Source organism: Eptatretus burgeri, chromosome 5 (assembly GCF_056783735.1).
Source record: "Eptatretus burgeri isolate ZD-2024b chromosome 5, Ebu_testis_v1, whole genome shotgun sequence".
In the NCBI taxonomy this organism is placed as follows: domain Eukaryota; kingdom Metazoa; phylum Chordata; class Myxini; order Myxiniformes; family Myxinidae; genus Eptatretus; species Eptatretus burgeri.
Genome location: NC_140965.1, coordinates 68794933 through 68819601, shown reverse-complemented (window position 1 = coordinate 68819601; position 24669 = coordinate 68794933). Strand labels below are relative to the sequence as shown.

The window sequence follows — 24669 nt, the reverse complement described above, 5'->3', positions numbered from 1 at the left end:
GTTGTAGTTTATCTGATGCAAATCAAATGGAAGTTTACATTTAAAATTTTTTTTTTGGGGGGGGGGGGGGAAGTGTTTTTAGGCCGCACTGACGAAGTCTCATCGTTTTCGGGTTCAGTCTGTACGTCCATCCATGCGAATTAGGGTACCCTGTGAGTACAGGGTACCCTATTGTTTTTCTTCTGTTTATTTATTATTTTTTCTTTTTCCGCCGGCATTTTGTACCCTTTTTCGCTTTAAAAATCATTTTCTCTGGGACACTAAGACCGATCGACACAATTTTCACCATAGGATGTATCTTTTTTGATAGCACAATCAAGTTATTATGACGTCATTGGTCACGTGGTGCGGGCGCCATCTTGAAAAAAAAGCGATAAACTTTGGACATCTGTATCTCAGAAACCGTGCAATGGAAAAATTTTTCGTTTGATACATTTTACTAAGCTCCCTATGGGGAACATGTGTAATTTTTCGTGACGTCATAGGTGAAGCGATATACCGGTGAAAATTCGTCAAGTAGAACGCCGTATAGGAAAAATCTGAAAAATTTTGAGCATCATCTACGCCAAAATTCATCGTCAAAAATGTTTTTCTTGACGTCATTGATGACGTAATTCAGCCGCCATCTTGTTTTTTAGTGTTTTTTTTTTTAATCTTCTTCTCCAGAAGGGCTGGACAGATTGAGGCGAAACTTTACAGAGACATTCCCCCTGAGGTCCTCTTTCAAGTTTGTTAATACGTCACATGGTTTGGTGGCCATCTTGAAAAAACCCAAAAACCTTCAAACATCTTCTTCTCCAGAAGCGCTGGTCCAATGAAGGCGAGATTTCAGAACTATATTCGTGACATGTATGCGATGCAAGTTTGTTAATTTCGAAGTGATAGGTCACATGGTTTGCCCGCCATGTTGGATTTAAGAAAAATATTAAATAATGTTTTCTCTGGTATTTCATAAGCCATCGAAGCGAAAATTTGCAAGTGCCTTCTTCGCTCAAGTCTGCATACATGGTAAAAATTTTTTTACCTCAGAAGTCACATGGTTTGGCGGCCATCTTGGATAGAAAAATAGACCTTATCCGATTTACACGAAACTTCACAGCCTTGTTCGGGTCGACGATGGAAAGCAGAATTTAAATTTATGATATAGGTCACAAGGTTCGGCAGCCATCTTGGATTGAAAATGAATAAATTTTTAAAATCTTCTTCTCCAGAAGGGCAAGACAGATGAAGACAAAACTTCACACATATATTCCCCATGAGGTCCTTTCTCAAGTTTGTTAATTTGTTCTTGATCGGTCACATGGTTTGGCGGCCATCTTGAAAAAACCCTAAAACCTTCAAACATCTTCTTCTCCAGAAGCGCTGGTCGGATGAAGGGCAGATTTCAGAAGTATATTCGGGACACGTAGGCGATAAGTTTGTTAATTTCGAATTGATAAGTCACACGGTTTGGCCGCCATGTTGGATTTAAGAAAAATATTAAATAATGTTTTCTCTGGAACCGCTTAAGCTAACGAATCGAAAGTTTGCAATTATCATCTACCATCGTGTGTGCACGCGTGGTAAAAAAATGATGTCACACGTCACATGGTTTGGCGGCCATCTTGGATAGAAAAACGCACCTTTACCGATTAACACGAAACTTCACAAACGTGTTCCAATACCCAGTTGGAAGCAGAATATAAATTTGTGATGTCATAGGTCACATGGTTCGTCAGCCATCTTGGATTGAAAAATAATATCTTAAAACGTCTTTTTCTCTGAAACGACTGAACAGATCCAGGTGAAACCACCACTATGACCGCCTCTCCATGACGAATAAAAAGTTCTCACCCCCTTTTGAGGTACGACGCAACGTTTGGCAGCCATAGTGGATTGAAGGAAAAATATTAATTAATGTTTACTCTGGAACTACTGCATCAATAAATGTGAAACATCACCTTCATGGTGGAACAGTCATGCGGAATGAGGGTTTGAAATTTCAACGGGATCGGGCCCAGGGTTTGGCAGCCATGTTGGTTTTAAGAAAAATATTAAATAATGTTTTCTCTGGAACTGCTTAACCTTGCGAAGCGAAAATTTGCACTTATCGTCTCCGATCGTGTTTGCACATGTGGTGAAAATTATGACATCACAAGTCACATGGTTTGGCCGCCATCTTGGATTGAAGGATAAATATTAATGTTTACTTTGGAACCGCTGCTTCTATATATACGAAACTTCACATTTGTAATTTAGCCGACATGCGAAACAAACGTTTAAAATTTCAACCTGATCGGTCATGCGGTTTGGCAGCCAGAATTATTTAATTATTTGAATCTGTTCGCCAGTAATAAGGAAATTGAACGCTTTGTGCTGCCCGGTTCGTAACTCGTCTGTTCCGCGCCGTCTCGAAGCAGGCCTGTGTTTGTATCACCATTAAATAATGTTTTCTCTGGCACCGCTTATCCGATAAATACGAAACTTTGCGACTATGATTTAAGTCTCATGTTGTATCAGTTGTGTCAAAGGCGGACGGACTGGGTACCCGGTCATCACTGCCAGCAGTTATAAAGTGGCAGTTCTAGTTTTCTTTGCAACCGCTTTGCCAATTGACAACTTTCATAGATGCGACTACTCATGTGGAATGCTTTAATGATAATTATGACATTATAGGTCACGTGTTGTGACAGCCATGTTGGAAAAAAAGGAAAAAAGGAAAAACTTCAGACCTCCATCTCAAATCACAAGGCAAAAAATTGAAACCTGGCACATGTGAAGGGAAACAAGTGATTTTTTTATGTTATAGATGGCTTTGTTATGACGTCATAATTGCATACGTTGAATGCTTTATCCGATCAGTAAAACATTTTCAGGGTCATCTCAGGTTAAATTGATGTCATCGGTCATGGTGCAACGGCTGTTTTTTTTGAAGAATAAATCTTTTTATAAACTAGAGGGGGGAGCACTCGTTAGAGTGCAAAACCTCCGCCGCCAATACTGCTGGGTCACTCAAGTGAACCCGATATCCTATTCATTGTAGGCCAGAATGGATCACTCTACTGAACCACGATTGAATAAACGAAACTAGATTGCCGCGCATGTAGAAATGCCAAAAAAAAGAATTTTTTTTGAAAAAAAAAAGGTGCAAAGTTTCTGGGGTTTTCTCTCTAACAAATTTTTTGTCTATTTATTTTTAACATTTTTTTGGGGGGGGGCTGGAAATCGCTTAAAACATGTAGAAATGCAAAAACAAAAATTCAAATATTTTTTTTCAAAATGGCCACCATAGCGGTCATATTGGACTTTGGACCAAGTCCAAAATCTAATGGCATGATCCTTCGACCATACCTAACCCCCCCCCCCCCCACCAAGTTTCGTCGAAATTCGTAATACTTTTTTTAATACTCTGGGCGGTCGTTAAGTGAGGAGTGCTTATATACATATATATACATACAATCATAATTAAGGTTTGTTGAATGACAAAAGTTCAAATGGTAACATTATGGCCTGGAGACAGACAGACAGACGATTGCAAAACCAGTCTCCCTATGGGTGAGGCAACGGGCTAACAAATAAAAAGCTGTTCATCTTGTTCAAATATGTACGAGTGTCCCAGTAGCTTTGAGCGCCATCTTGATTGAGAGATTCAGAGAATACGTTCACATTCAAATCATTCGTTATATATACACAAGGAAGTTGACCGTTCTCAGGGTTCTAAACAGGGTAGAGATGGAGACTACAAAAATGCAAATGGTGTCTGTCAGTCGGAAAGTTGGGAGCAACAATTCATTCATTGCCACATCTGGTGCAATTTAAATGCTTTAATGGCGGTGAGGTGCTCCATTTGAAACTGTTCGATATATGTAGCTTTTTGACGACTTGGGGCCCATAATTTTTTATTGGTGTCAAATTGCAAATCAAGTTGGATACCTACTGTTTTATCCTACAACCTATCTAGTGTATAGTATATTCCAGTTTATCCCACAACCTATCTAGCTTATATACAACTGTGTAGGCCATAACCACACAGCATATATATACTGGTTGAGATAACAAATGTATGTGTACACCAAATTAACCCATAACTGCAGTGCCTATACTGCTTTAGCCCATAACCTATCCATCCATCCATCCATCCATTGGGACCACACTCTGTGCAGAGCATTGGTGATGCCTAAGCAGTCTCCTTGGCAATTGGGCACAATCCTGGATGGGTCGCCACTCCGACACAGGATACCAGCATGCTGGCACTCATTTTGCCGACCTCAGAAGGATGACAGGCAGAGTCAATCCCACCTGGAATTAAACAGCGAGGGGGATTTGAACTCAGGATCCTCAGATACCAAGCCCACCACCCAAACCATTAAGCCAATACCAGGCATATAACCTATCATATACATACCATATATACACGCATCAGTTGACACAAAACAGATTTATATCTGTTGAAATGTTTTTTTAAAAAATAATTTCTGAAACTTATTCACAGCCTTGAAACATCTACCATATGGACCTAGTCTCATCAGTTTGGCAGTGCTGAATATACATTTCATTTATAAATTAAGAAATGCTTTTGGACCAATCAGCTTCAGTGGAAATAATGCACAAAGATCTTATAATTTGAAAATGCACTTATTAACTTAAGATTGTATCTCACAGAAGTGTCAAAATATGGTACAATAATGATAAACCCAAGTAAGAACTAGAACGGCCACTCGCATACCTCCGCCACGCTGATTAGTTTACGTTTTCTATCCCACTGATAGGTCGGATCTGGATTCGGACCTGAACTAAAATTTAATCTTGTTTTTGTCACCGAACCAACGAGTCCACGAAGTTTCATGCGAATCCGTCCATAACTTTCAGAAATCCTGCTATATGTCGCTACTGACACCATCTCTCAATGGTGAAAAATCACAAAAAATTCTCAGATAGAGATCTTCACCAAAATCTAATTTTGTCCGTGTCACATACCCACGCCCTCCATCAAGTTTCATCCAAAACCGTCCACAATGTTTGACATATCCTGTTCACAAAGACAGACAGACAGAGGTGAAAACAACCTCCATCCATCTTTGGTGGTGAAGGTAACAAGATTCCAAGCATACCAACTTGGAATCCCAATAAACCCAAACTACAGCAATAGGATTACAGCCATACCAACTTGGAATCATTAAAAAAAAAAAAATCTTAAACTGCCATCTCCAAGCAGATAGCACTCACCAAAACCACACCTTATCAACCTACAACTGTCACCACGTGATTCCATCATGAACACGACTCAGATGTGGTCATTAACCTCTCCTTCCAGAAAGGATTTGACTACAAAGACCCATCTGCAGACAAGTACATACATACTCAAAAGGTAGCATTTCCCCTCAACATTCAACGGGAAAGTCTAGACCACCAAACAACCTTAAGGCCGAGTGCAGTGTCCCTCGTCTCGCAGATACTTTGCGATTCGTAAATCAGATCTGATCAAATGTTTCACTCATTTTTATTGAAAAACAAACATTTAAAACTGCAGTGAGTCAAGGCTGCGCTGCAATCTACCATGTAGCTCCAAACCAGGCCACAAAGAAACGATATCCTAAATCTTTGTACAGTTAATAAATTACCGCATGGAGGGATGAGGAATAAAATGCGTCGAGTGGGAACCCTCATGAAGAGCAAAAGTTATTGATCAATCAATCATTGCAAACATCCTTACCCAATCATTGTGAAAGGCCTGAACTGCAGTTTGGCCAAGGTAATTTGGTGCAGCGTCAGATCATCGGATCAAGTAAACTGTGTATAGGTTGAAACAGTGGCGGAACTGCCGTGAAGGTGACCCCTCCTCTCCCCTCCCTCCTCTCCCATAGATGGACGAATCAAAATCAAGTCTCTGATACAAGTCATGCAGACGACAATATTGCAATGTCCACAACATTCTTCAGCACATTAGCTTCACTCACACTGGGCAGTATCTAAGGGTCATTATGGTATAAAGCGACCCCGATGAGTGTACACGGGTGTGTGGTGGCTTTCGGGGGAAAGGCAAGTGGGACGAAGGGCATACAAGGCAGGAGATAAAGAGGCATTCAGATATTTTGCTCTCCAAGCAGAATTCCAGAACATTACTCAAAATGATCTTATGTTACAGATTACCGTTGCTCGATTTGGTCATGGACAGTTTCTTGTACATTATTTGTGAAATTCTTGTCTTTAACGAAGACCCGTTGACACTCAGGAGGGATCGATGCCTTGCGGTCTGCGAGCACGTGAGGGGTTCATCTCGGTGGGGTCACCGGTCAGGCTCAGGTTCGTCGCCGGCAGGACGTTTCCTCTCGCGACAGTGCTTTTTGTGCACGGGCCAGTCACTCTGCTGGCACGATGAGCCACAGTATCGTACAGCCTTGCAGCGACCACAGATGTGAAACTCGCGGAGCTGTGACAGGAGAGAGGAAGGATGGCTTGTGCACCAATCACTCAAAATAAACTTAAATTACAAAGCAATGTTAAAAGGACAGTCCATGACTTTTTATTAGTCTTTTGAGTCCGATCACAACACCCCCCCCCCCAAAAAAGTTGGGTTTCCAGTAACATAGTGCTCAATGAATGGGCATGGTCGGTAGGGTATTTCAGATTCTACATTTTTCCAACCAGTACATTGATCGTTGAAAAGACATTGAATCATGAACTTTTACATGTCCATCTTGAGATACAAAATTTGGAGTAAAACAGTGTTGTGTACACAAGTCAGAGGATTAAATGACACCAATTTAGTATCTCTGCTCAGTTTCCTTTAAACAGTGAAGCTGGTCTCAGCAGTGATAACGACAGCACATCATTAACATGACTCAACAGGACATATGAAGGAATTGAAGAATACGAATCTCCCATTCTTCATCCCTCAAAATCTTGTATGTTCAGATATTAGACTTTGCAGTGATACAAATCCAATATTACACCTTTTGGGGGCATCCATGAAGTATATACTCTTCAAAATAAGAAGCTTTAACCATCCCCCCTCCCTCCCACCCCCAACAAGTACACTTTAAATTTAATCTGCATAATGCAAAACAAATACCCCCCCCCCCACCAGATACTCCCTCTCGTCTCTCCCTTCCCTGCTCCCTTCCCATCTCATCTCCCCACTCCCCCCTCCTCTCCTTCCATCCCTCTCCTCCACTGTAATCCCATCAGTGAAGTGACAGGTGGTATAAAATAAAATGTGTATAAATACTGTTTGCAGGGTATAAACAGACCCCTCTCCCAACAAAGTACAAAGTACAATGTCATCTATTAAAGGTACACACAAAACTGAGATAACTCGAGGGGGAGCACTCGGGAGAGTGCAAAACCTCCGCCGCCAATACTGCTGGGATACTCAAGTGAACCTTATATCTTATTCATTAAATATGACGTCAACAGTACTGACAAGAGTTATAGTTCTTTTCTCCATTTTTTTTTTGGGGGGGGGGGTTGGAAATCACTTAAAACATGTAGAAATGCAAAAAAAAAAAGAAATCGAAATTTTGTTTAAAAAAAGTTGCAAAAAAATTGTTTCTAAATTTTTTTGGGGGGGGGGGGCGGGGGGTTGGGAAATCACTTAAAACATGTGGAAATGCAAAAAAAAAAAAATTTTTCTCGAACAATTTTTTTTGGGGGGGGGGACAAAGTCCAAAATCTAATGGCATGATCCTTGGACCATACCTAACCCCCCCACCAAGTTTCGTCAAAATCCGTCGAGGAGTTTTTCCGTAATACTGTTCACAAACAAACAAACAAAAAGGGGTGAAAACAGTAACCTCCGATCTTCGATGGCGGAGGTTAACTCGAGGGGGAGCACTCGGGAGAGTGCAAAACCTCCGCCGCCAATACTGCTGGGTCACTCAAGTGAACCTTATATCTTATTCATTAAATATGACGTCAACAGTGCTGACAGAGTTATAGTTCTTTTCTCCAACAATTTTTTTTTTTGGGGGGGGGGGGGTGGAAATCACTTAAAACATGTAGAAATGCAAAAAAAAACATTTTTTCTCAACCTTTTTTTTGAGGGGGGGGGATAATTTTTTTGGGGGGGGTTGGAAATCACTTAAAACATGTAGAAATGCAAAAAAAAAATTTTCTCTAACAATTATTTTTTTGGGGGGGGGGACAAAGTCCAAAATCTAATGGCATGATCCTTGGACCATACCTAACCCCCCCCCCCACCAAGTTTCGTCAAAATCCATCGAGGAGTTTTTCCGTAATACTGTTCACAAACAAACAAATAAACTAGAACGGGCACTCGGTAGAGCACATACCTTCGCCGCCACAACTTTTTTCTAGGCACATTTGAAAAACGTCATTTTAAAACGTCCATGACGTCACAACAGTCAGTCCGATTGACCTCAAATTTGGTGTGTAACCTCCTTGAAGGCAGTCCAACAAAACGGAATGATAAACACTGAAAAATTAAAAAGTTGAAAAATGACGTCATCTTTTGACGCACTTCCGGGGACGTCACGTCCAATCGGGGACTACCATTCTGAAAGCTCGTAGTTCACTGAACGTTTTCACGTTGGTTTCATGTCAATAGCTCTATTAGATCTGAAGCTATGCCTGCAAGTATATTTTGACCTTGAGTGTGACCTTGACTACAGAGTTAATTGGCAAAACCTGTACATCAATAAACAGATATTTTGGTACTGATCCTAATGCCTGGATTTGGGAGACTTTGCTTTATAAATTATATAGATATTTGAATGTAAAATATCAGGACATTTTAGCCACAATTGAAAAACGTCATGTTCAAACATCAATGACGTCATAACGGTCAGTCCGATCGAAGTCAAATTTGGTGTGTGACGTCCTTCAGGTAAGTCCTACAAAACGGTATGATCAAAACTGATGAGATCGAAAATTGAAAATTTACGTCATCTTGTGACGTCATTTCGACGCACTTCCGATGACATTACGTCAAATCCGACACTACATATCCGAAAGGTATCTCGTCATGGAACAATATGGCAGTGGTTGCATGTCGATAGCTGTATTATGAAGGAACTTATGCTCAAGAGTGTTTTTGACCTTTTCATGACCTTGACCTTTGACCTGATCGCTCCCAAAATCTAATCAAATCGTCCTTGGACACTCACGAATCATCCCACCAAATTTCATGCAATTCGGTTTAATACTTTCTGAGTTATGCGAATAACAAACAAACACACATATTCACAAATAAATAAATACACAGCGACCAAAACATAACCTTTCGCAGAATGCGAAGGTAACAAACAAACAGAAAGGGGTGAAAACAGTCACCTCCGATCTTCGATGGCGGAGGTTAATAACAAGATCGTGCAATCTCTTACTTTGTAACAAAACTGGCTTAAAATTATTTTCTAGAAATTCAGTTCATCACAACATATCCTTTAGTAGTTGTTTTTTTTTGCCAGATAAAAGTACATCAAATGCAGAGCCCATGGGTCTGACATCTTGTGTGTCTTGGTGATCACATCGGCACTCTAAATGAAAAAAAAAAAACTCCTGCAGACCGATTTAAAAACGGCCATGAACAAACGTTGGTACGTCGCTGGTGATGAAGGTTGTGGTCAAGTTTCATTAGCATTGCGAGTGTACTTTCTGAGAAGAAAGCAAATACCTATTGTGGGGGGCAACCCCATTTGGGCCTGACTTTTTTTTTTTGCCCTCAACAAACTTTGGTACATACACGTCGATGAACGTCGTGGTAAAGTTTCATTGAAAAGCTATGTGTAGTTTCTGAGAAGTTGAAAGTATTTGTGGACTGACGAACAGAATTACGTTCCAGGTGAGCTAAAAATTGGGAGCGGCAGGAATTATTTGGGTAGGTCAGGTGACCGGAAATTCAACTTGCAGCGTGGAGGGGAGGGCAAGGGAAAGGCAGCGTGGAGGGGAAGGCAGCGGAAAGGCAGCGCGGAGAGGAGGGCAAGGGGAAGGCAGCACAGAGGGGAGTGCAAGGGGAAGGCAGCACAGAGGGGAGTGCAAGGGGAAGGCAGCACGGAGGGGAGGGAAAGGCAGCGCGGAGCAGAGGGCAAGGGAAAGGCAGCGCGGAGGAGAAGGCAAGGGAAAGGCAGCGCGGAGGGGAAGGCAAGGGAAAGGCAGCGCGGAGGGGAGGGCAAGGGAAAGGCGGAGGGGAAGGCAAGGGAAAGGCAGCGCGGAGGGGAGGGCAAGGAAAAGGCAGCGCGGAGGGGAAGGCAAGGGAAAGGCAGCGCGGAGGGGAAGGCAAGGGAAAGGCAGCACGGAGGGGAAGGCAAGGGAAAGGCAGCGCGGAGGGGAGGGGAAGGGGAAGGCAGCACAGAGGGGAGTGCAAGGGAAGGCAGCGTGGAGGAGAGGGTCCGTCTGGACATAACCACCATCCGGACTAGGGCAGGAGCAGGATGGGGAGAAAAAGAGGGCAGGACGGAGGAGAGTGGGGAAAGGGAAGGCAGCATGAGGGGAGGGCAAGTTATGGGAATGGGAATGGAGGGTCCGGTCAGACATAATAATATGGAAATGGAGGGTCTGTCCATCCAGATATTTTTGAAGGTTTAAAAACCAAACAAAAAAAAAATAATATGGTTGCCGAATCACATGCCCGATGACATAATCAGAAAAACTGTCGGCCATTTTATCCCTGGATGACCCTCATTTTTTAATACTGATCGGATGTGTCATTATACACATGCAATTATGACGTCATAACAAAGGCACCTATGACGTCATAGAAATACCACACTCATCCCCCAGGAGGAGTACTTGCTATGTGCCACTTGTACACCCATGGCTTGGGGTACACTTGTGTGAAGTTCCCCTCGATTTGTCCAGCCGTTCTGGAGATGTTTGAAGGTTTTAGGGTAAATTCAATATGGTCGCCAAACCATGTGACCAATGACATCACATGTGTGAACCTTTTGTTCACCATGGACAAGCGGTCATACGTGTAAAGTTTTGCCTCGATCTGTTCATTCACTTCAGAGAAGATTTTCGAAGGTTTAAAAAAAAAATAAAAAATCCGACCGAATCACGTGACTGATGACATCATGATTATTTTTTTCTTCTGTGGACAATTTTATTCCCAGATAACCCTCAAAAATTTTCATGCTGATCGGATGTGGCATTCTCCACATGCATTTATGACGTCATAATGAGGGCACCTATGCCGTCATTTTTTGTTGTTGTTGTTAATCAAACTTATTCCCCATGAGGAGCATTTGCTACGTGCCAAGTTTCAATATTTTACTTGGTGCGGTTTCAGAGATGCAGAGGTCCAAAGTTTTTCCGTTTTTCCAATATGGCTGCCACACCATGTGACCTATGGCATCATAATTATGATTAAAACATTCTACATGAACAGTCGCACCGATGGCGAAAATTGTCTCAAACCGACAAGTGGTTGCGGAAAAAAACAGGAAAGTTCTGTGCAGACAAACAGACAAACAAACGGACCCAAATACAATACCCTCTCCGAATCCTTCAGCGAGGGTAATAATAACCAATTGGCATTTGTTTTAAAATCAGCCACGAGGGCAAAGAAAAGCAGGATTGCTTGTACGGGTGCTTAGCTGCTGATGGTCAAGGTAAAACACACTATACTTCCTGGTACGTCTTGACGTCATACGTTTCACTGTTCCTGTTCCATGTTTAGCCGAGATACAGAGTGCATCAAATCTTTTTAAATCATGTGCGGTATTTAAGTATTGTATAAACACCTGTCTGATTTGTTGGTGATATCCCAGTGTTTTTTTTTTTGGTATACTCTGAATTTCAATACTGATATGAAAAATTATATCCATATAACCAGTATAAACACTGGACCTTAACGCATGCACACACAATCCTGCGATCAGCAGTATAACGTCATGTTTGGTTTAAGTGCACGTCATCAAGTCGTGACAAGCATCTGCAATAGGGAAAGCCACACGGTCCTACCTGCCTCTCGATGGCCGAGCAGGGAGGGTAATGACACTCATAGTAGGCCCAGCTGTCGTCGGGTGCACGGCCAACCGCTTCGCCATTGGCGTCGTAGCATCGGGGCGTGCCGAGATCCGGAAAGTGCTCATCCACAGGGTCACAGGGCAGCCGCTGGATGGCGAGCCAATACAGGCTTTGTTCTCTGAATCGGCACAGAGATCATTACCGAGGAGGTAGACTCTCGAAGTGAGCGGCGAATTGTGGCACCGAGAAACGAACATAGACATGAACGTTTCATGACAAAATGCCTCGGACATGCGATTCTGCACAAGACAGATTCCTTCTCACCTCTGCTTACGAGACATCTCAGGTGCCGGTCGCAGAGGGCTGTTCTGGGGCACAAGCTCCAGATTCTCCAGGCGATTATCAACTGACACTGCGTTCCTATGCGCCACCTGGAATCCCGGAGCGACGCCACCCCTGTGTTTCTCCCTGCACCGCATAGGTAAATGCAGTTATGAGAACCACAAACTACCAAGCATAGTTACTGGTGGAAATAACACAACTTTGGGCTTTAACTTTGTGTCCCTTTGGTAAGAGCAAACCATTTTGGAATAAAGGCAGGGTCCAAAAAACAAGCAATATTTATCCTCTGTGAAGCACCAAATATCATTTTATAAACTAGTATGTGTCAGTAAAAAAAAAAAAAAAAAAAAAAAAAAAAAAAATAATAATAATAATAATAATAATAATAAATAAATATTCAAACCGCGAGCATCAAACAACCACACAGGCCGTTTCTTCGCTCTCGCGTGCCCGTACGTGCGTGGCCCGGAAGTTCGCATATTATTCGCAGTTACGATTATTTGCAATTTAGTTTTAATACCCAATCATTCAATTAGCGCCAATGTTTTTCACTTTTTCGCAATGTCATGGCAAGGAAAAACAAAAAGAGAGAGAAAATTTTTTTACTTCCTGGTTCAGAGCATACCAGCACTCTGTTACCGAAATTTATGCACCTTCTAATATGAAAACGATCATAACTTGGGGCATTGTGTTTATCAATAAATGCGCATAAGAAATCGAGAAATTATTAGAATACACGGTCATCACTCTCCGGAAGTCCGTACGTTGTAACCCGTAATGGGGAACGTGGCTGAGCTTCCCTTCCCCATCGGCCACGCCCACGCAACAACATGTCTTGTCATTGGTTTGGTAAATAAATGGCCATAACTTGGGAACCACTTGTCCGATTAATATCAAACCTTGAAAAGGCACATCCTCAGGTCCCCAGCAATATATCTGGCAAGTTTCAATTAGATCGGACCAGTGGTTGTCGAGAAACAGCGGAGACACACACACACACACACACACACACACACACACACACACACACACACACACACACACACACACACACACACACACACACACACACACACACACACACACACACACACACACACACACACACACACACACACACACACACACACACCTGGAATTATTGATAGATGACTAGGAAAAGTACAGGTCACTTTGCTGACGGATTTAATCAAAAGGCATCGTGTTGAACTTCACAAACGTTTAGCTTTATCCACTCCATAATTTGCCTGAGGTCATCTTCAGTCTGCTTGGCCATCAGCCAACATCACCTTCATCAACCATCCATGCTTATATCTGTACATGGCACGAACAAAAATCACTTCCTCTTAAAACGAGTGAAATGAAACATTTTGAAGCTTCAAATTATTCTCACTTCAACATCACCGTAATGTATATTATAAAGTTGTTTTTGGTTCGCAGGCGCCAGCAGTGACCACTATTTTCGTAGTGTCTGTCTGTCTGTCTGTGACTCTCTCCAGAGCATAGCTCCGTGACGTTTGATGCGATCTTGATGAAACTTGGACACAAGCTAGATATCATGGTCTAGTTGTGTCTTTTTGTATGAGGGCCGTCCCACGCTCCTTGTGGGCGGAGCCACGCCCACTCCCACTTGAACTTTTTATATTTTTTTCTCACAATTTCATTTCCGAGAAGCTGTGCGTAATGTCCATAAGCACAACATATAAAAAAATCCGATTTGATTTGGTTAATTTTGATGGAAGAGATAGGTTTTTACGGTAGGGCTTCCTCAAAAGCTTCCACTAACTCAATTGTACCTATCGGGGCATTGTTCAATAATGCCCGGGAACCATCGTCGCCTCCCGGTTTGTTAAAAATTTTCTTTATATTACAAGAAGATTTGTAATACCAGATACTACCAGGTTCTGTTCTTGCGTATGGCAGCATGGCTGCCGGAGTAGCTATCATTTCTGAGAAGCGCAGCTGTGCCGCTGATGCTGTGCCCTTGTACTTATTTCACCAACCTCGGAAGGATGACAGGCTGAGTCAACTCCACCTGGTGTTAATTCAGTGGCCAACGGGGCTCAAACTCAGAACCCCAAGATCCTAAGCCAGCCACCTTAGCCATTACGTCAACACCAGGCTTACCACCGGGTGATGCTGTACAACACACATTTACATTGAGAGAATTGGTCTTTCCCCACCCTGAACCCCATCTATCCATTGGGACCATACTCTGTTCAGAGCATTGGCGCTGCCTAAGCAGTCTCCTTGGCTATTGGGCACAATCCTGGACAGGTCGCCACTCCGACAGTATACCAGCATGCTGGCACTCATTTTGCCGACCTCGGAAGGATGACAGGCAGAGTCAACCCCACCTGGTATTAATTCAACAGTAATGTGACATTTGAACTCAGGATCGTAGGATCCTAAGCTGACCACCCTAACCATTAAGTCAACACCAGGCAAACCCTGAACCCCCTCCCCCAGACAAACCATACCTGGGGTACCCTTATGCAACATGCAAAATTTAGTTGGATTTGGTTTAGTTTCTGAAGCATACATAAAGACAAATGACTACATCATCATCATCATCAATAAACTACCACTACCACTACCACCACCCCACCAAATGTTCCCAGCATCTTAAACGGTCAGCTGGGGATTTTTTTTTTGTCTGTCTTTCATGAACCTGCTGGGCAGGCCTGATGTTCGACTGAAGATGGCAGGAATTTGGAATTTGTTCAGGGTGCTGATAATAACTCACCCACTCTTCATGCAAAACGCCGTGGGATCTTTACCGTGCACCAGATAATACCGACAGACGGGATACCCGGCTTAACGTCCATGCAGGGACAGCATCCTCTTTGAAATACAACACGCAGCCTGCGAAGCACCGATAAGGAAGACAGCTCTGACAAGACAGCTCTGATAAACCCAGACAAGACAGCTCTGAGAGAAGTGCGTTACTCTCACCATTCTGTCAAAGTAATTACTGTATTATTATACATCCCCAATCAAAAACAGTAATCTGATTCTCATGTACCATACTCTGTTACAAAGCTTTCTTGGCAAGGTTTATATTGGGTGGTTTGGTTTGCTATTGCCTTCCTAAAACACATTAACTAATACAGCACAACTATTACAAACTAATCATAAAATATCAGAGGCTGATGGGATGGCCTGTCTATCCTGATGTACGCACACTCTCTCTAAGCTGTCTATCCTGGGTTCGAATCCCAACCTGGCCATAAACAGTCATCCAGGTGTTTCGCAGGCTGGGCGATTCGTCAATGTGTGCTGTCCCTCGGATGGACGTCAAACGGGCGTCCCTTCTGGCACCGTTTGGTGGTAGGTGTTAACGATCCCACAGTGTTCTTCATGAAGAGGTGGCGAGCTATCGCTGGTACCATGGTCAAATTACAAATTCCTGCCCTAACCTACCTGGGACACTGCAACAGTGACACAGTGGTGCCCTCAGCCAATGATGCCACCCCACAGCCTTGTGCTGCCTATGAACAAATAATTAAATCACATCCTTGTTTACCTTTTTATTAATGGACCAGGTACATGCATTACAAGGACAAGTTCATTCATTCATTCATTTTGTGTGCAGTCTGTGGCTGCTGGTTTGCATCATTGCTGGGAGGCACCGCTGCGTCCCCTGTAGGTTAGGGCAGGAATTTGTAATTTGTCACGATGCCGGCGATAGCTCACCTACTCTTCGCGAAGGACACCATGTAATCTTTAACATCCATCAACTAAAGCTGGCAGATAGGATGCCCAATTTAACGTTCATCCAATGGACGGCGCACACATTGATGAATCGCCCTGTCTCTGAAACACCACGATGCCAGTTTGTAGCTGGGCTGGGATTCGAACCCAGGCTAGACAGCTTAGTGGAGAGTGTGCGGACCTCAAGGCAATCCTGCCAACCCGACAAGAGACATTATTGTACTTTTCCATCAATCATAAGGAGTTTCAGACAATGACCAAATCAAGTGTCTCGGTGTTCGATTGAAGTTCTTATTTTAATGCAACATGGGACTCTGATTAGATGAGCAGAAAAGGGCTTCAGGATTGGTGGAGAATATCCTTCCCTTTACGTTTATCAAGTGTGTGACATTTGTATGTTTGACAAACTTCAAAAGGCACAGCCGATTCGTGACCGATGACGTGAGGGAGGGGAAAGGGGGGGGGTTGACCATCAGGGTGGTGACCATCATGGGAGAAACCACAATGAAGGATATATGGCACTCAATCAGTTTCATCATCGTGACAAACTCGCAGCATTCTTTGCTTGATGAAACATCTTCATCGATTCTCAGAAATTCACAATCCTGCTGGTTCGTTTACATGGCACTGAACTTGGGTGCAAATTCGGTCATTTCTGGATTTGGCGCTGGTGGTGGTAGTAGTAGTAGTAGTAGTAGTAGTAGTAGTAGTAGTAGTAGTAGTGGTGGTATTTAAATGTAACAAAAACAATCTATAATCAGGAAATTTTCAACCTGTTTATCCAAAAAGGTTACAATTGCACCTGTGGCCCATTTGAGAGGGCATCACAAATCGATCATGTACCCACATATTGTTACGGATTTGGAAACCTTATGCACACAAACAGCCAGAGTCCCCATAGTTCAGTTATTTTGATAAGCATGTGTTTATAGTTAGAATCCATCCCCTATGTCTAATGGGAATTTCGTGTGCACGCTGCGAGTTATTTTATAATTAGGTTATTTAAATCTCCAGATCCCCTCCACTTGCGACCACAGTATCTTTCAGCGCTTGCACCCTCGCCTCGCGGCCGTAGCATATGAGGCGAGGTCCAGGCGTGCTTGATTCGACTTCCTCGAATTGGTCTGCATTCCAACACCACAAGGCAAAATCATTGTTTCTCTAGCAAGAGGGGTACAGACATGCGTAGAGGGGCGGGGTTTTCCCAGCTTGGCAATAACCCCGCCCAGAAAGGGTGGATCCATGGAGGTCCCTGTCCAATCAGTGCATCAGCTCCACCAAGGTCCCGTCCCGCTCAGAGCGGTCAATAAAGGACGACGCGACCCTCAGTGTGCGTGTGTGTGGAGAGTTCTTGTGCTCGCTCGAGTTTGGAGAGTTCAGAGTTCAGAAAGTTATTGCGTGTCCTTGGGAGTTCTTTGGAGGGAGCAATTCTTGGAAGGCAGTTTGGGTGCGCTGTCATCATTGCTGGAGCTCTCAAGCCTGGAGTCTCCGCTGGCCTTCTACAAGGAGCGACCATGGATCCGCTATTCACCATCCAAGCTCCCACGGACCACGGGTCCCACACATGCAGTCGCGGGCCAAGCCACACGAACGCGGTCAGGGACCCCGACAGAACTCTGACCCTCAGCTCGACTATCCCCTTGGCTGCGAGGGTCAAATAAAGACCAATTGGGTCCTTTTTCTTTTGGGTGAATGTCTGTGTGTGGCACCGTCCTATAAGTAAAACTGTTTTTAAAAGCGTTTATGATCATTGTAAATATTTGCTTGCATATAGTCATGAATAAGTCAACACTTGGTCCCTTTCTTTTATTCCTGTAAATAAAATAATTGTTTAAAACATTCCAGTTCGTTTCTGTCCTTTCTTTGATTGACCCAGCATGGTTCGGACTTGAGAATTAGTGAGGCCGTTTGGGCCGGTAAATTGTTCATTTGGTCCAGCGCGGCTTTGGTAGCTTCCGCTCGGTTACGCCGGATCAAAGTCGGTGATAGCGACTCGGTTCGTTCAAAGTCGGTTGAGGGTGTGGTTTTTCCCAGTAGTTGGATGACGTGGGTACTTAGGTATATTGAAATTAGGCAATTAACCCCACGCCATCAAAATATTGGTGATAACGGTCCGCTGAAGGACCCGTGACCTTTCGGACTTATCCGAGAGTCACGACCTAAAATTCCGGGTGTTCGGTGGGAGACGACTCCACTGCTCCACCTCGTGGTCGTTTATCGCTACCGAACCCTGGCCCACAACAATATGTGGTGGATCAGACGTGAGCTCAACAACACTTAGGACTCATTTTTACAAACCTCGAGTGAATACAATGACAAAACGATAACCTTCGCCCTTCCATTATTAAAATACGTACCAGAGGAGGTCGTGAAGCCAGCATCCCGAACCCCGGCCCGAAAAGGGATCAAACACGTGGGCAAAGATCCGTGCACCATTCCCGTCGGCGTCTATCTCCATTTTCGCCTGTGGATCATTAAGCCATTGGGTGTCAAATCAAACATGTAGGACCACGTCGGAGCTCCAAAAAAACCCACAAAAGGTGGTTAACAGAAGGTCGGACTTGCAGACAACGCCAACAGCTTTAAACAGCCAAGAGAGTTCATAAAACAGCTCCCCACACTCTTCAGCAAATGATGTCCCAAAAGAAACAGCAACTTTCCTGTTTGGAACGATCTTTAATTTTGACTGCCAGGCAGGTAAAAGCAAAGGCTTTCCTGAGTGTGCATGTGTGTTCGGGACGAGATTCCGGACAATTTGCCAAATTCAGAGCCAAAGTAATGTTAAACTGCAGGTTCGTGTTGTCCTGTGTTCAAAGTATGAAAATGAAATAGAAACGAAGAAGTTCCTCAATCATAGACAAACAGAGTGAACCACTTGCTGAACCCCAATTTGCACTTCACACACGGATTTTTTTTAAATGTTCTTCGAATGTTTGTGTTAGTTAACTTTGTTAACTATTACGACTCACCTCAAAAGCGTATCGCTCCACCAATGAAATGTCTCTCTCGTCGATGAGAGTGTACTTCGTCTGCAAAACACAAACATATCTCATTGGGTATGACATCAGGGAGCCCCTGCGCCGAGATACCCGGCCGTGTCCGCTCCGACATACCAGGCCGTGTCCGCTCCGACATACCAGGCCGTGTCCGCTCCGACATACCAGGCCGTGTCCGCTCCGACATACCAGGCCGTGTCCGCTCCGACATACCAGGCCGTGTCCGCTCCGACATACCAGGCCGTGTCCGCTCCGACATACCAGGCCGTGTCCGCTCCGACATACCAGGCCGTGTCCGCTCCGACATACCAGGCCGTGTCCGCTCCGACATACCAGGCCGTGTCCGCTCCGACATACCCGGCCGTGTCCGCTCAGACATACCCGGCCGTGTCCGCTCAGACATACCCGGCCGTGTCCGCTCAGACATACCCGGCCGTGTCCGCTCAGACATACCCGGCCGTGTCCGCTCAGACATACCCGGCCGTGTCCGCTCAGACATACCCGGCCGTCGATACGGAAACGATCGCAACTTTGAAATTCCACAAATGTGGAGGAAGGTATAGAATGTTGAGAACTGTCCCGTATCGGTTAACGTTCACTTAACGAGTTAACCGCTAGTTAGAGGTTTATCGGACATTGTGACCACATGGCGCCGCCTGAGGCCTTACCTTGCCAGCCACGCGTCCCAGGCGTACAATGCCCAGACGCAGGTCCGACATTCCGCTCGCTTTCTGTCACCGTCCGTCGTTCCAGGGTCCGATTCCTCCCTCACCAAATGCAGCCCTGCCGCCGATAGCCCGGAACCGGGAGACCAAACGTTCGGACTGCGAGATCGCCCGTGACGTAGGAAGCGCGGGAAGCCGAACACGTGACCTCGACAGGCTGTTCGCGTTGCTTTTTTTAAATAATATTTTCCACGGACGGCGAATACGATTCCAATCAGATTGGAAATGTTCTTTTATATGACACGTGTCCTAAGAAGCGAGGCGGCATTTCGTGGTTCTCGTCTCGTTTGAGATTTACAAACAAACCACGTGGTGCAGGTTTACGTGACGTCATCGGAAGTAGTTGGCGTTGGCCCCTCTCCCCTTCCCCCACGTGACTCACACGTGGCACATCACATTTTTAATAAACCTCATCGTGTGTGTCCTGAAGTTTGTTCCATGAATGGTGAGTCAGAATTGAAACGTGCAGGGAGAAACAAACTTTGTCTCCTTGAAAGGCTCTTCATTCAGAGGACCTTGTGAGGCTGCTCGAGCGGTTATCGACCAGGGCACAGAACATGTCATTTCACCGTGGTACCTGTAAAACACCCTATAAATTAACGGGGAGGTTCTTTTACTTCTGACTCAGTTTCGTAATTCAAGGAACGTCTCAATTTTCAATATGGAGCTTTTTCCCGAGCACGTGTGTTTGTATCTCGCCACGTGTTGCTTCTGTCCCCCTCCCCCTCCCCTTTGTGTGTGTGTGTGTGTGTGTGTGTGTGTTTGTGTGTGTATGTGTGTGTGTGTTTGTGTGCTTGTATCTCGGCACGTGTTGCTTCTGTCCCCCTCCCCTTTATGTGTTTGTGTGTGTGTGTGTCTCGCCACGTGTTGCTTCTGTCCCCCTCCCCTCCCCTTTGTGTGTGTGTGTATGTGTGTGTGTTTGTGTGCGTGTGCTTGTATCTCGGCACGTGTTGCTTCTGTCCCCCTCCCCTCCCCTTTGTGTGTTTGTGTGTGTGTGTGTGTGTGTGTGTGTCTCGCCACGTGTTGCTTCTGTCCCCCTCCCCTCCCCTTTTTGTGTGTGTGTCTCGCCACGTGTTGCTTCTGTCCCCCTCCCCTCCCCTTTATGTGTTTGTGTCTCGCCACGTGTTGCTTCTGTCCCCCTCCCCTCCCCTTTATGTGTTTGTGTCTCACCACGTGTTGCTTCTATCCCCCTCCCCTTTGTGTGTGTGTTTGTGTGCGTGTGTTTGTGTCTCGCCACGTGTTGCTTCTGTCCCCCTCCCCTCTCCCTCCCCCTCCCCTTTGTGTGTGTGTTTGTATCTCGCCACGTGTTGCTTCTGTCCCCCTCCCCTTTGTGTGTGTTTGTATCTCGCCACGTGTTGCTTCTGTCCCCCAGCCCCTCCCCTTCCCGTTTGTGTGTGTGTGTTTGTGTCTCGCCACGTGTTGCTTCTGTCCCCCTCCCCTCTCCCTTCCCCTCCCTTTTGTGTGTGTTTATGTGTGTGTGTGTATATGTGTATTTGTGTGTGTGTATGTGTGTATGTGTATTTGTGTGTGTTTGTGTGTGTGTGTGTGCTATCGTTCCGTGATATTGACGTAATACCGAGTATCAGCACGAGGTGGCCATCTTGGCTCGTCTCACGAATTTAAAGCTCGGTCTCCGTGAGCTCCAGCGGAACCGTGTCATTGGAGATCCTTTGTACACAACTGCTCATGTCTGGTTCCGGGGCTCCATTCTAACCTTTCAGCCCAAATCCTCTCACAGTTGCTGCTGTGTAAAAGGATCACACAAGGCCCGCTGTCCGTCCTGTGATCGCTGACGTGATCCACGACGTGCGTCCATCGATGAAACATGACGTGTGTCCCCGGTTGTTCATCTGGAAGTGCAGACGTGTGCACGGCTTGCTCCGATTCTTTGTTTGTATTCACATTGACAATGGAGTGTTACTCATTCTATTATTCGGCTGCGTTTCCGTCCTTTCACGAAGCTTTTCCCAGAAGCGCTGTCGGTCTCCATGGAAACGGCCCAAGCCGATCGAGACACGTGACTCGGCGGTTCACCATTGGCTATCTGGCGCCTCTTGGTCTCGGCCCAAGATGACGATCGAACCTTCTCGTCATTCTCCAGGCTGATATTTCACGTCCTTGTTGTTGCAATCCTTTTCGGTGTTTTGAGAATAAAGAAATTACGGTACATTGAATGATTGATTGGTTGATTTTTATTGGGAAAAACAACATAACAAAATATGGAGTACAAAATGTGTGACAAAACAACATTAACATGGGAGAGATAGCGGAGCAGGTGAGCCAAATGTGAACGGATATGTTCAATAACTCACTGGAGTCAGGACAGGTACCGGAGGATTGGAGAGTAGCAAATGTATCACCATTATTACCTCCGCCACCCAAGGTGAAGGTGAAGGAGATTATGTCTGTCTGTCTCTCTCTCTCTCTCTCTCTCTGATATCTCAAAAAGTTGTGCACGGATTTGGATGAAACTTGGTGGACAGGTTGGACGTGTGACCACGATGAATTGATTCGATTTTGGTGAAGATCCGAATCCGGATCTGGAAACGAGAGTTATTTAATTTTTAAAGTTGAGAGATCGGGCCAAAAACGATTACAGCGCATGATAGTTACCCTCGCCAAAGGAGATATTATTGTATTTGGGTCTGTTTGTTTGTTTGTATATTTGTCTGTTTGTTTGTTTGTATATTTGACTTTGTTTGTTTGTATACGAGTTTGTTTGTTTGGCCGCACAGAACTTTCATGTTTTTCTCCACAACCGCTTGTCAGATTGAGACAAAATTCTCACCAATGTGAGATTCTTTTGTCCGGGTTCAAGGTTTCTCAGCAAAATTCTCACCAACAAAAAAATGCGCATAAAATCCTGGAAGCCGATTTTTGATTTTCAAAAAAATTATTTTTTTTTAGCATTTTTCAATAATTTCAAAGTCCCGTTACAAGGCAGCGGTGGCGTCCATAGCAACGGTGCTTAAAAGCATACAACTAGATCCTGGTATGAACCTACCAGTCAAGTTTCATCAAAATCGGTTGACTCCTCTGGCCTCCAGAACTGTCCATTACATACAAACATACAGACAGACAAACAAACTGAGAATAAGGGTAGTCTGGCGACCACCCAACAAACATACAAACATACAGACAGACGGAAACCCTGAGAATAATGATAGTCTAGCGACCACCCAACAAGCCGGTAGGCGACATACGTGGTCGCTAATTGTATACCAGTCATACAATTTTTGATGGATCGGGCAGAAAATTTTTGATAAAGAGGTTGATTATAGTGCGCATAAAAACGTGGAAGCCGATTTTTTAATTTCGAAAAATATATATAAATATTTTTCGGATTCTTTATAAAATTTCAAAGTCCCGTTGCTAGGCAACGGTGGCGTCCATAGCAACGGTGCTCAAAAGCATAGAACTAGATCCTGGTATGAACCTACCAGTCAAGTTTCATCAAAATCAGTTGACTCCTCTGGCCTCCAGAGCTGTCCATTACATACATACATACAGACAGATGGAAAACCTGAGAATAAGGATACTCTAGCGCCCACTCAACAGACATACAGACAGACGGAAAACCTGAGAATAAGGGTACTCTAGCGACCACTCAACAGACATACAGACAGACGGAAAACCTGAGAATAAGGGTAGTCAAGCGAACACCCCAAACAACCTGAGACTAAGGGTAGTCTAGCGACCACCCAATAGACAGACACACAGACAACGAAAACAGTGGTCACTGCTGGCGCCCGCGAACCAAAACCGTCATGGGTCAGGGTCAGGTGTCCGATCAAAGCGGGGTTTCATCAAAGTGAGACGTCTTGGTACCTGGTCATCACTGCCAGCAGTAATAAAGTGGCAGTTCTAGTTATGTCTCTTATTAATTACGTTACATACCAGTACACAAACACCACACAAAACAAGTCCTGGTCTGCATTCTCTGATTGCTCTTTTTCTTGTTCACAAATGTATTGGGTCCGATATGTTCTCGTGGATCAGGCATTACGTGGCAGAGGTATGCGCTCTACCGAGTGCCCTTCTCGTTTAAGAAAGGATCCAGAGAATAATTGGGGAACTATATACCTGTTAGTTTAACTTCAGCTGTGGGGAAGGTGTTGGAGACATTAATTAGGGACCAGATGAGGAACCATTTAAATAAATACAAACTAATTAAAGGTAGTCAGCATGGGTTTACCAAAGGTAGTTCCTGTCGAACAAATCTTTTCGAGTTCTATGAAGCAGTGTCTGTTTGGGTGGATGAGGGAATGTCAGTGGACATAGTAGAGTATATGTATATCTCTACTTTAAAATCAAAATCATCAAAATAAAGACCAATTCCTGCACCTTAGTCTCAAGAAGGAAGTCAGACATAACAAAACACACACACACACACACACACACACACACACACACACACACACACACACACACACACACACACACACACAAACATAAAGTACTCTTATTCGCCAAGGTGAGGGTTTGTGGAGTGGCTGGTCAGGGAGCTAATTGAATTGAAAACTGGCTTCGTAATCAGAAGCAAAGAGTGGCTGTGACTGAGTGGGAGGATGTAAGTAATGGGGTACCTCAGGGATCGGTATAGCACCATTATTAGCTCACCTGCACTTTAGTCAGGTGAACTTATGCGATGGAGCAGTGTCCATAGGTGAGTGAGTCAGTCAGTCACTCAGTCAATCAGTCTGTAAACACTTCAGTCATTATTGCTTGAACCAAAGGCACGATTTTGATGAAACCTGGCCACAAGCTTCACATAAGATGCCTAACAAAGGTGTAGTTGACCGCATCCGAGGGGGGTCTGCGGGGGGTTTCAGTGACTGTTGCTCCTGATGCAGGTGAGCTTCAGGACACGCGGTCCTATTTTTATTCACTAGCAGGGACCTGCAGAACATCCCTGCAATGCAAAATGTGACTTCAAGTTCTGAACTCCCTCCCCCTCTCACAAACCCCAAGTACTCAACTTCCCCCTC

General features: G+C 44.5%; 1 protein-coding gene across 2 annotated transcripts; it reads right to left on the bottom strand.

Annotated features, from left to right (window-relative positions):
• Positions 1-5457: 5457 nt before the first annotated feature.
• Positions 5458-19949, bottom strand: ZMYND19 (zinc finger MYND-type containing 19). Of its 2 annotated transcripts, none has more exons than XM_085882303.1 (6): positions 19625-19949; positions 18930-18989; positions 18318-18424; positions 12229-12372; positions 11903-12082; positions 5458-6409 (listed from the first exon to the last, which is right to left on the bottom strand). In XM_085882303.1, the coding sequence occupies exons 1-6, from the start codon at positions 19673-19675 to the stop codon at positions 6208-6210; spliced, it is 744 nt and encodes a 247-aa protein (XP_085738429.1). In that variant the 5' UTR covers positions 19676-19949; the 3' UTR covers positions 5458-6207. The 2 variants fall into 2 exon arrangements, with proteins under 2 accessions (XP_085738429.1, XP_085738430.1); XM_085882304.1 differs by having other exon boundaries at positions 11899-12082; positions 19625-19939.
• Positions 19950-24669: the final 4720 nt, after the last annotated feature.